This window comes from Rosa chinensis, chromosome 6 (assembly GCF_002994745.2).
Source record: "Rosa chinensis cultivar Old Blush chromosome 6, RchiOBHm-V2, whole genome shotgun sequence".
Taxonomy (NCBI): domain Eukaryota; kingdom Viridiplantae; phylum Streptophyta; class Magnoliopsida; order Rosales; family Rosaceae; genus Rosa; species Rosa chinensis.
The window spans coordinates 9400182-9412792 of record NC_037093.1 but is presented as its reverse complement, the minus strand read 5'-3'; the positions used below and the strand labels follow the sequence as shown (position 1 = coordinate 9412792).

At 36.1% G+C, this 12611-nt stretch overlaps 1 protein-coding gene and 1 pseudogene across 1 annotated transcript; one reads left to right on the top strand and one right to left on the bottom strand.

The window, feature by feature from the left end:
* Positions 1 to 327: 327 nt before the first annotated feature.
* Positions 328 to 8035, bottom strand: LOC112170779 (annotated as a pseudogene).
* Positions 8036 to 8200: 165 nt separating this feature from the next.
* LOC112173720 (pumilio homolog 12) lies at positions 8201 to 12598 on the top strand. The gene is made up of 5 exons (XM_024311399.2): positions 8201 to 9240; positions 9330 to 9492; positions 9692 to 9855; positions 11005 to 11263; positions 12076 to 12598. The coding sequence occupies exons 1-5, from the start codon at positions 8231 to 8233 to the stop codon at positions 12190 to 12192; spliced, it is 1713 nt and encodes a 570-aa protein (XP_024167167.2). The 5' UTR covers positions 8201 to 8230; the 3' UTR covers positions 12193 to 12598.
* Positions 12599 to 12611: the final 13 nt, after the last annotated feature.

Genomic DNA, 12611 nt, shown 5'->3' with positions numbered 1-12611 from the left:
GAAACTTGATGTTATAAATTAATCCTCTCACAAGCTCAGAATATCACTATCTTCTTTCTTAATACATTACAAGTTGCTTCATCTCTTATATGAAACTTGATGCACCGACATAACTGTAAAGCACCTGGTATTGCTGCCTTCATTCTCTTAGAGATAAGTATATATCCTTATTTGTAAACTTTTTCTTCTTCTTAAATTTGTACAATCTTTTAATTTCACCTTTCAATCCAGAAAATGAGAAAAAGTATTAATTACGAATGGAGGTATAAATTCGCCCCCTAAGGTTTAAATTCACCTTCCGTAATGTATATTTGGGAAAATGATAATATGCAGATGATATGAACATAGAATAATGACAAGAAGTTAAGATAGCACGATGAAGTCCTCTAGTTCTTCTGTGCTGAAGTCGTCTTTCCCACCCAGCTCATCAAATCCAACCTATTGCACGATGAGAATTGTGGCATTAAGTTAAGATAGCAAACAATCAAATCAGTATGTACCGTGCAAGTCCTTCCTATAAATTACCACATAATCATCCACTTTGGCATTCTTAATAAGGGCAAGGGTTGGAAGAACAACAATCTTGAGCTTCTCCGCTAAGAATGGACTTTTCTCAGCATTGATCTTCATAAAACGTGTCTCTATGTGTTGCTTTGCCAATATGCTCAAGTGCTTGTCCACAACCTGAAAATAAACTGTAAACATGAGTTGTTTGTCCTAACTTTTGAGTTGGCGTCATAAGTAATACACAAAGTCATTTACTGAACACTTCCATTCCAACAGCTGGACCAGAGTGTTTAGAACTCCACAATTCTGCAGTTTGGGAAAAAGCATTACCATAAACGGTACATACTCAAGGTAACCACTCATTTACAAAGTGTGCAGTCTCTATAGCTGTTACATTTCAATCAACAAACCGTAAACAGAACCCACTTCCAAAGATGACCCATGAAAACTGTCAATGGCATAACTTGGGATATTAAAATTTTATAACTCACTTAACCCGCTAGTGTCTTATCAATCATTTGATCATATCTCTCAATATCCTAACTGGGTCTCCTAAGAAGTCATCTACAATTCCAATTAAGCATTCATACACTAAAGTCTCATGCTTCCCACCCCATTCTCCAATACATTCCTTCTTCAAGACCTTACAGCTATACTTATTGGCCAAGTACTTGTGCCCCAAAAAACCTATCACCCAATTTTTCCCACTGTAAACATCACTAGGCCTTCACTCCTCTAATCAAAATTCAAAATTTCAAAAGAGCAACTTAAGAAACCCCAACATTTCCACTATAACGATTCATTGCCAATCACATTCCAACAATTATACCATAACACTTCTGACGTGAGTGAGGCATGTAAGGACATATATGGATATCAGCGGTATGTAAGTTGATAATGGAGAAACAATCACGTGCATCGAACCACTTCTGACGTGAGTGAGGCATGTAACAGTTTTCTTCTTTATAAGTTGTCGAGTTATAATTGTAATATACAACACAAATACATTGTAAAGGCAAGTATCTTGCAAATTAAAAAATATATATCTACTTGCTTTACAAAAAGAGTTGATGCCAGTAGTATAGCGAAACTCACTCTGAAAGGATCACCCCTCAAAGATTGCACAAACATAGAACTCCTAGATCTTCCTCGTCCCTGCATAAGAACAGCAAAATATTACTACATTCAGAATTAGTAGATGAGTTTACTTCTTATCATCCTCTTTCCCCCTCTGGAATTTTGTTCTTTGTTCTTTTTCAGTATCAAGACTCTCAAGTGTTAAACCACTAGATTTCATTATATTTTTTCTTTCTTTTATCTCCTAATTTGGCACATATATATCTCTTTTTGTCTAAAAGGTTGTGCCACATTACTTACTATCGACCATTTGACATCGACTCCTAAAATTATTTGCCCCCTCCCCTAAAACTTGTACCACATAATAAGAAAAGGATGCAAAATCAGACTTAATTGAACATATTGAGAGGACATTGTGATGTGCACTTGTGCTCGCATGTGAGACAAAGGTGCAAGGAGGAGTTGTACAATATACTCTTATAATGGAAAAAATGAAGTCCCATTTCATGGGGCAGGTAGGATGAAAATATCAACTTGAAACTTCACCCAGATACAAAGTGACCCAACAACAGTAGATATTTTAACATCAGACAGTAATCCTACTCTAGTAGCATAATAAGCCTATACTTGACAATCAAACCATGTTTCATGGTACTTAAAAGTAGGCATATACATATAAACTAGATAGCTGTACCTCCAAAGATATATCCCTCAGGCGTCTCCCTGTTTGGGCACAGCATATGCGGACAACATGTTCATCACAGCTCCCACTGATGATATAATCTCTTCCATTCATGTAATAGGATCGAGTGTAGTTCTGAGAACTTCCTGTAGAGGCTATCTCAAAATTCAAGTGAAGTCTCCCATCAACTGCGAGAAGTTGCCTAACCTGACATCATCAACAAGTGCATCTCAAAGTATGCTAAAATTTCTGGAAGGACATCTAGTAAAGTTGCACTATTTACATTTAAATAATATCATTAAATGAGATATAGCAAAAAGAAAGAACATTAAACAAATTTTGAAGGACCTATCAGAGACTACGTGACATACTCCCTATCATTTAATCTCCTTGCACAAAACTTAAGGCCGCAAGACAGTAATTGCCTCCTATATATGTAGCCATCTACAACTTGCATTAGGGTAACAAAACACATATGGTAGCTGGAGACCTAGCAGCTAAATCAAGTTGAATCCAGACTTCAGGTACCACAATAACAGCTCATCTCCTTTTGGAATGTGGATCATAAAAAAAATAAATAAATAAATAAAAAGAGAAAGAAAAACAAAACTAATAAGTTTATCCAAATGAAAACAAAAAATGCTGCATTTTGCACTTTTTATTTTGTACCGTTATCAGTTTTAACCCCTGAGAGCATCAGTGGTAACCAGTCTCACAAAGTTTGGTTCTTAATCAGGTATCTAATATCTAGAGTCTAGACCAACACCAATGGACTCAACACTCTTTAATAGCATCATAGCACCCAGTAGGAGAGGTTCTTAGTCACATGGGAACATATTGTTGACCTGATCTCATAAATTTCATGAACTAAAGATAGAAATTACCTCGTTATCAACAGCTGAGACAAGAAGATAGTGATCATCAGGAGAAAAGCAAACCATCACATTACCCCTAGAGCTTGAAGAGGAATAGCAAGGACTTATTGGTTTCTGTCTTAGGTCCCACATCTTGACATCCTGATCAAATGAAGAAGCGGCGAAAACAGATGGTTTTGCAAACTTCATTACATTAATATGCTCCCGATGCATATTAGTCAACACCTGTAAGCACTTTCCACTACTAATGTCATATAAGGCAACGTCTCTCGAGTATCCACTAGCAAGAAATAGCTCGTCCGTGGAATTAACATGAACAGATGTCAACTGGTCAAACTCGTCAAAGGAGACAGACCCGGCACCACCACATATGCATGTTTCCACTGATCGCATATGATGGATGTCGTACAATTTCAATGAGCCATTATCTGAACCAGCTATTAGCTGGCATTCACCATAACAAATAAACAAAGCATAATTAGAATTTGCTAAATCAAGAGAGATATGGATAAAGTAACATGACAATAACAAATATTTGAGTGTCAACAGAACTCTCTGCATTTGAATAGCAATTTCAACATATATTTTCGCCTGAAGAAATTTTCACATTCAAATATTGAAAGCACTACCTCAGATGCCAAAGGATTCCACGGTTTCCACCTATGAATTGCTTCCGAACATACTTAATTTCTACATAACAATCGGAAAGGACATAATAGTGATTGAAGCTCTCAAATTAGGAGCATCATGGACCCATCCTGTCATGATATCCATGCTCAAAAGTACCAATATACTATGTTGTATTTTCATCTGTAGCTACTATCAAGCAATGTTGTACAAGTTAGTTCTTTAGTTAAAGAAAATTCATTTAAAAAGTACACCTATAAACATATTCTATCATGATGAATCCTATGCTGCATACTCCCTTCAGTTGCAATGCATGCTGTTAAAAGCTATTATGCCATGTAACTTTATTTTGAACAAATTTCTGCTCGATAGAGTTCCATGCAAGGAGAATAAGAATTTAAGAGTGAAATCCAGATAATTATAATGAACCATGACTAGAATCAGTGGGCACTACATTCCATGAAATAAGTAGATACCTTAGAGGGATACTTCTTGAGCAAACAGAGTCCCAGCACACTATTCATTGCTCCTAGTGATGGGATATAACTGACAATTTTCCCATTCTCATGGTTGACTGCAACTATTTCACCATCTAATGTTCCAAAGACCATAAGGCTGGAGTTGGATGGATGATACTCAAACTGCCTAGGACGAAAGCTCTTACTTTCACCTACCAGAGTAATGCCTGAAAAAGAAAGCGGGTTCAAGAATGGCCTATCACAAGATCCCATTTTGGCAGCAGAAAGAGACCTGGTATAGAAGCATTGAGACTTTCCATAGAGATTCGATACTTTCTTCGCAGGACTTTGTACATGATTTTGACTTGATCTTATTTCACGCTTTTGTAACACACTAATGACATTTTCCTTATGCTTTCTTTGATATGGTACATGCTCAAAATATTCTGAAAATGTCATCCTAGCAGTTTCCTGATCAATCTTTCTAATTGGCAAGTTATCTAAAATTCTCAAACGAGGTAATGAGGCTGTCATGTACTCTCTATAATATTTCTCAAAACATATTGGCGAAGCATGATAAGAAATATATTTCACTGAATTGTCTCCAATATACTATGTGAAGGGACCAGCTAAGGGCTCTGCCTCATTTTGATTCTGAAAGTTATCAAGAGAATCCGGCCAACCAGAGTAAAAACTCGATTAACAAACATATAAAAGGATAAATTGGATGACAATGATGATTACATGATCACAACATCTTTATAGTTCAAATAATATATCCGATAACTACTATTACTATTACATGACTAACAATTAAAGGAATTCAAAAACTTAAATTGTTAGGAATGGAGCAACAATGTTCATCAAGCTAAAACTCTACCTACGTGCAGCCCTATCCTATAGGTGGAGAGATGGAGGCAAAGAGAAACATATATCTGCAGCCCGACCATACAACTCACAAATTAATGTAGAGGAGAGGAATAGAAATTGGAGCTTTTGAAAACATGTTAGACTACCACTGACTCCTAGACGTTTGAGCGGTTAGAGAAAAGGCAACAACGTATATCAAACAATAGTTACAGTAAACAAAAGATTTGGCTAGGAGGTAGTTGACTACAAGAGAAAAAACAATTGTTGATGATTTTATTTATATTTATAAGATTGCTGTAATAGATGATGATGATAATTTCTTTTTAAGGGGAAAAAGATATACATTTAACCACCAATAAAGCAGTAAGCTTTAGAACAGGAAATTCCCCAGTCCTATTTATCGATACAGCTTCTTTGAGAACAGATAACATCATCTTCCAAGTTAAATTTAATTTAAAAATTTCCCACTAAGACCCACTTTAGCCATAATCTACTGGAACGGTTCAGTTATTACCTCAGTCTGTTCCCTCCTGAAAAAACATTTGACAAACGCTCCACAGAACCATGTTCTTGCAGGGGACTTGAAAAGTCTATTTCGCTATCATCTGAATCCTTAGCCCTACTTTCATCATCATTTATAACCACATTATTAAGCAAAAACATATTCCTGATCACCTCTTCTGTGCTTGAGTACTGGTCTGTTAGTTCCCCAATATTAATGGATGATGTTCTACCATTATTTTGCTGATTTGAATAAGTTTTGTGACGTGACTTCCCACTAGATGATGCAGAATAAGGCCCAACATCATTGCAGCATGACCAATGCTGAAACCGAAGTTCAACCAAAGAAGGGAGTTTAGAAAACGCAGCAATAGTTGTCCACAGATTTAAAATTCATGTCTCGCACAGAGAGAGGCACATTAGATTCGGCATGCAAGAAAAACAATCCTCCTGAAAACTAGTGAGTGAAGTACTAAAGTCAAGGTTGAGGGTGGGTATCCGCATGAACTCTCCCATCATATTGAGCTTCCGAAAATGTGAAGATCTCAAGTTTAAAACTTGGCATGTCAAACCTCTCTGTGAAAGATCCCTGGGAATAAACTTGAATTAGTAATATCAAGTCATTTCCATATGGAGATCATCTTGGTTTTTAAATATAGTACATCCATCTACTAGATCTATTGATCTCTATATTTCTTTGAGCAATAAAAAAAAAGTTAATGTGAATCCGCACAATTCAGCAGGCAGAAGGAGAGAAGGCAAGACAAAATGTTACTGCAATATCGACAAACTATTAAAAAGGAACATAAGGGAAACAGAAGGAAGAAGAAACAGGTTCATAACAGTTATCATAAAACATTTCAGAATTTACGCAGATTCTTGAACCTTTTTCTTTCTTTTTTTAGCTTTGCACAACTATGATAAAATGATTTAAGTCCTATCCCCAATAAACATGTCTGAAAGTCAATTTAAAAAATAAAAAATAAGAAATAAAAACAAATAAACGTGATTTCCTAATCATTCAACTTTTGATCAAGAAGACATACACAATGATTGGAAGGTAGTACAAGTGGCAAATAGCTTAGAAGTCACCTACAGTTTGGCTAATATGTGATCTTTGTAGACTCCTTAATATTTTGATCAGGTATTGATGGTGTGAGAGGAGAGGAAAAATATATATAAGAATAATGCCTTACCTATATTAGTCCTCTTAGTTACCTTTTACTACGAAAGTGCGTGTATATAGGATATAGTAACATAGTGGACAACAAACTCAGATTTAAACCATTAACACAAAGCCAACTGTAATAAACACTGGTGTTTACCTCAAGAAATCCTTTCCAAGTGCCAAATCTTGGAGATCAACAACTCGAAGCTTTTGATTGATAGCACGCATCAACAACAGCGCATATTTTCCATTCAAAACATGCAATGATTCATTGCGTATGTCAACTGCTTCAACCTCAGAAGCATCAAGTTCCATACATAAATCAAGAAGTGGTGGGAACTCAGCATCCTTAAGATGGTCCAATGAAATCGCCAGGCTACAGAGCTCATTGCAAGACTTTTTTACCTCAGCCTGGATTAAAAAGAAAACAGAAATAGAAGAAGAATCAAATTAAGAATAGTACTATCATTATCAAGGCAATACACTTGGCTAACTATGGCGCTTAGCAGAATCTTTATCTTAGTGACACTCTATTCCAATTTTTTCAGTAGAGTACACACATGATTTTTCGACAGTGCCAATTTACTTATATCTTTTCGGCTTTCTTGCACTTTAGTTTGGAGTTACCTATCTCTCCATTTTCTTATAATGCCTACCGTACTGTAGCCCCTCAATTTCGACTGCTACCCACATGAATAAAACTAGAATCCTAACACTGAAGTGAGTAATACCACCAAGTTCTATAAAGCTTACTTCTTTCAATCAGAACCAGAATCTCCTTATCGACTGTATAGCAAGAAATAAACAAATTCATCATTCAAAAGAAAAATTTGGATAACAATCATCACTGACCTTAAACAGAACAGAGAGAATTGCATCATTAGGTGAAACACAGTGCTTCCTGCAGGAATTAATGTACCTATAGCCAACAAAAAATAAACAAAAGACTTACTTAGCAGATTATTATTGGCATTAAAATTAACAATGACAACATAAACACTGCTAATTCACATTCCCACATAGAACAATAATAAATGATAAAGCTGCTAAAGTGGAATACCATCCAAAGCTTCAAAATTTGTTGACAGAAAGCTGAAAAGTGGAATTAGAGAACTGAATTGAAGGTGGGTGCTGCCTGCTGACCTCTCTTCTAAGGTTGCGATGTCGATTGCCATGGTGGGTGAGCTATGCAATTGTCGACTGAAAGGGTCCATCGTCCAAGTATTTTAAGCTCTGAAAAGGGAAGAAGGAAGCATTCTACGGATTCTAGGCTTTTGGGTTTGGACAAGGCCCAGCTGCATTGTGAACATATATATTATATAACATGGGTTCCTTACCATAGTGATCAAACCGATTATTATACGGTTCAACAACTAGTTTTCTTTTTTGGGTGCCAGGGTTTATTTTGTGGAATACCGGCCACCTTCATCAAAACCCTCCACCTCCCCCTCCGTCTCAAAATCAGATGTATTGGGATCCCATGTTGCCCAATCTGGTTCTTCAAAACCCACCAATCTTGCAAAACCCTCCCTACCATCAAAACACTAATCCCAACTTTGATCATCTTCTTTTTCCCGGAAACAGTACCAACAATCTTATCAACAACAATAATAATGGGTTTTCGACATTGGGATTTGGAACAGTTGGGGGAGGTCCTCATGATTTTGCTGCTGATCAGACTCATGATCAACTCGAAGCTTCTTTGAATCGGCTAAGCATATCCAATAATAGCAGTTCCGGCAATCAAAGAATACCCAACAACTATATGCCTAGCTCTACAATCCTAGGCAATGGTGGGTTCAGTACTCTAGAGCAGGAATATTTGGAGAGGTTGAACCAATATGCTTTCTTAATGGCTGAGCAGTACATGAGGCATTCGAATCCCACTGCTGCTAACAATGGAATACTCAATCCCCATAGTTGGAATCGGAATAGCACCAGTAGTAGCAGGAGCACTAGTCAATCGATTTATCGGGATCAATTTGGATTAGGTTTTAACCAAATTAGGTCTAGTTCTAGTTCTCAGCGGAATAGGGTTAGCAGGGGATCAAGGTTTGCTAATGGGGCTGGAAGACAGCGCTTCGGGCAAGAAGAAAGGAGCCAAGGCCTGAATTTGATGTCCACCAAAGATCAAAGGCTTGGCAATGGGTCTGCACGGCGGCACATACCAAGTTATTACTCTGTCCCTTTGGAAGAGTTGAGGGGCCAAATTGCTTTTGTGGCCAAAGATCATGTTGGATGTCGATTTTTACAAAAGAAGATTGAGGAGGGTAAGATGGAAGAGATTGAAATGATTTTTAATGAGGTTATGAAGGAGGGTCATGATCATTTGCGCGAGCTAATGGTAGATCAATTTGGGACTGAATTTATTCAAAAACTTGTGGAGGGGACTAACAGAGACGGATGGACCAAAATGCTTGATTTGGTGATGAGTGATGAGAGGAAACTCAAGGATATGTGCACTGACCAGCATGGGTACTGTTCTATATCTATTTCATTCATAAACCCTATGTATTTGATCAATTTACGACTGTTTGACTAGTATTTGTTGTTGATATTTGCAGAAGTCGTGCCATGCAGAAGTTGCTGGAGCGGGTTGAAACCCGAGAGCAACAGTCCTCGTTTATGCGGGTTCTGAAGCGAATCACAATTCCGCTGAGCAAAACCCAGCCCGGTTATTATGTGATTCAAGTTTGCTTGAAAAATTTCTCTCTTGACTGCACCAAGGTAATGAGCATTGCTCCTAAATGAAGTTATAAGACGATGATATAGTAAGTAGGTTTTACCTCTATTAGAGTTGTAGTTTAAAATGTGATCTTTAATTGGCAAATCAACTGCCTTTGCACGTATACATAAAGTTGTTACTTGCCTTGGTTTTATGTATAGTTTGACTGTTGTTCTGCAAATTCTCGTTTCTATTTTACAGGGTGTTCTGGAATTAGTGCTAGATAACTGCCTTGCATTAGCAAAAGACAAATTTGGGTGTTGCTTAGTGCAAAGCAGTGTGCATTATGCATATACTGAAGCTAAGGAGCGTCTTCTGGCTGACATAACTGAGCATGCTCGAGTCCTCTCCGAAGATCCTTACGGGTTTGTCTTTCACTCTAATTTTGTGACGATAAATTTATTTGAATCACATTTACGTACTAATGTTTTATTGAACATCTCTTAAAGCCGATACATACACGTATCTCGTTTTATTATGTGAAAGTTGTGATTTGTATTGCTAGATGGACTCCATTCCATCATTTAATTTATGTGTACTTGTTTATCCTCCTAAGAAAACTAGAAGAAGTATGTTGCTTGAGCTGTTTTTTTTTCCTTCCATGTTTCGCTTTGTTTTTCTATTTCATGCACTGTAGCTAGTTTGATCATCTCATACCCGTACAATGTACGTGCTATTGTTGAAATGATGACAACGTAAAAGTTTTATTCTCACCCACTTTCTCTCTTTCTCAATTTCATGTTATTTTTTGTATTTTTTATTTTACCAGAATAACCCTTTTAGATAATTTCATTATGAGATTTTATTTTTGTAAGGGGTATTTGGGCATTTTAAGTCTGATGAAACTTCTGACACTTTTTTTATTGTAGTAGTAGAGATATGTTAAAATTGAAATAGGATTAAATTTCTTCGTTTTTCTTTTTTGTTTGGGAAAAAGGGTTAAGTTTGGTTGTTAAATCTGTCTCCGTACCTTCTAACAAATAGAGTTCCTCTATAATAAAAACACATGCAGTGTAGTACAGTGAAAGTTGTAGAGGAAGAGAATTAAGGTTTGAATGAAAATGAGCGGTTAAAACTTGAAGCTTCCTTGATTCAAAAAACTTTTTAAGCCTTTTAAGTAAACTTTTTAAATATAAATATGCATATCTCAACACTTTAAACTTCTATACACCTTCTACACCCGAGTATGATGTACAGAAGTTAGTTTCAATTTTTTTCTAGAGAAAAAAAATAATAGGTGGACAGATGGAGGTTTGACTGGAGATTACAAGAACTCTAATATAATAAAATACATCATAACTTTAGACAATATCTAGGGCATAAGGAAATCGTACATATGATGATAAGAGGTTGGGAAATAGGTTCTTTTTGTATACATGCTTCAATCAATGATAATATATGTTTTTTATTTTTGGACAAAAATGATCATGGGTAACAACTAATGTTACAGACTTACAATACACATAACATCTCTCTAAAATAATGTAATCTAACCTTCTTTTCTTTTACTACAGGAACTATGTTGTGCAGTACATAATTGGACTAAAAATACCTCGTGTAACAGCAGACATTTTAGGTCAGCTTCAAGGGTATTTTGTTAATCTGTCGATGAACAAGCATGGAAGTAATGTAGTCGAGAAAACCCTGAAAGAGGCTGGAGAAGAACATGCCAATACGATTATTAATGAGATGATTAACAGTCCTGAGTTTCTGAATGTTCTTCAAAATCCTTATGGGAATTATGTTGCTCAGTCTGCTCTTGCAGTATCCAAGGTAACACCATCATCCCTGAAATGTTTCTGTAGTGTTTATTCTCTCACTCCTTTATTAAGATTGATTAAGAGATTCCCATCATATCTATCTAGTTCAACTCTTGAAAGTGAAAATTTGATATGTTGTTAAATTCTAGACTTTCAGTTTTTGTACTAATACATATCATGTAATTAATCACGCATATTCTTTTAATGCGTCATGCTGGATTAAGTAATGCATGCTGTATACTATATTTGGCCAAAGAACATTTTCCCTGACAAGTCTTGGACCTCCTTCGCTGACTTACTCCAATATCCCAAGTTTTGTGTTCTAGCTTTGACCTTTCTAGCGAATTAATTGATCATCTATATTATTAATAAAAAAAAGGCTTTATTAGTCAAAACTGAAAAAAAAATGTAGCGAAATAATCCTAAAATATTAATAAACTTTATTACAAATATATAGTGATAATATAATTAAATTACAAAATAAACAGAAAATAAGAAAAGAAAAAATCATGAAACAAACAAGCATGAAAAACTACCCACTAATCCATTTTTTCTGTAGATAACTTTTTCTTCTTTTTTTTCTAAATAATCTTTAAGAAAATTTTTCTTACACATGGAGAACATTTTTTAGTAAATAATCTTATCTGTTAATACTCGAAAATTAAATGTAGTACAATAGTTTGCCACAGTTTGCTCTTCATGCGACACAAAAAAAATTGGTAGAGACGTTATGTAGTTCACATATCTTTGTTTTTATCTCTTCTTAACTTGGCTTGTGACATCAATAATGAAGTCCTTTCCTTTGCTTTCTATCCTTTGTGGCAGGGATCTGTTCACAATGCTCTTGTTAACCTCATTCGGAGCAATTACCCTCATCTGCACAGCCATCTGTATGGGAAAAGGGTGCTCGACAAAACCAGAGGAGGCAGACATCGTGCATAAGCAAGCAAAGCAGCATGTAAACTATATATAAATGTAGTTCAAAATCAGCTGCAAGAAGGTCTAACAGCTCTTAGCTTCTAGATCATTTTGGGCATTTGTTATATGTCACCATTAGTTGCTCCTCTGTGTTTTTAGACTAAACCTTAACTGTTGTTTCGCTAGGCAAGAATATATTAGTACCAACCTTCTTGTGGTTGCTAGGTACGTACAATATATTAGGGGCAGTCTTAAAACTTGTTGTTGTTTCGGCTTTTAGGCTTGTGTTTGGTTGTTGGTTGTGTGTTTTTCTGGTAGGGAAGTTAGCGTGCAGGAAAAGGAATCTGCTCTATAATATGGCATGTTTGGAGTGATTTTGATGCACTACGCAAGCCATTGAGTGGAAGTTTGTAGAGTATGGGGGTTTCCCAGTGTTTTGTAGT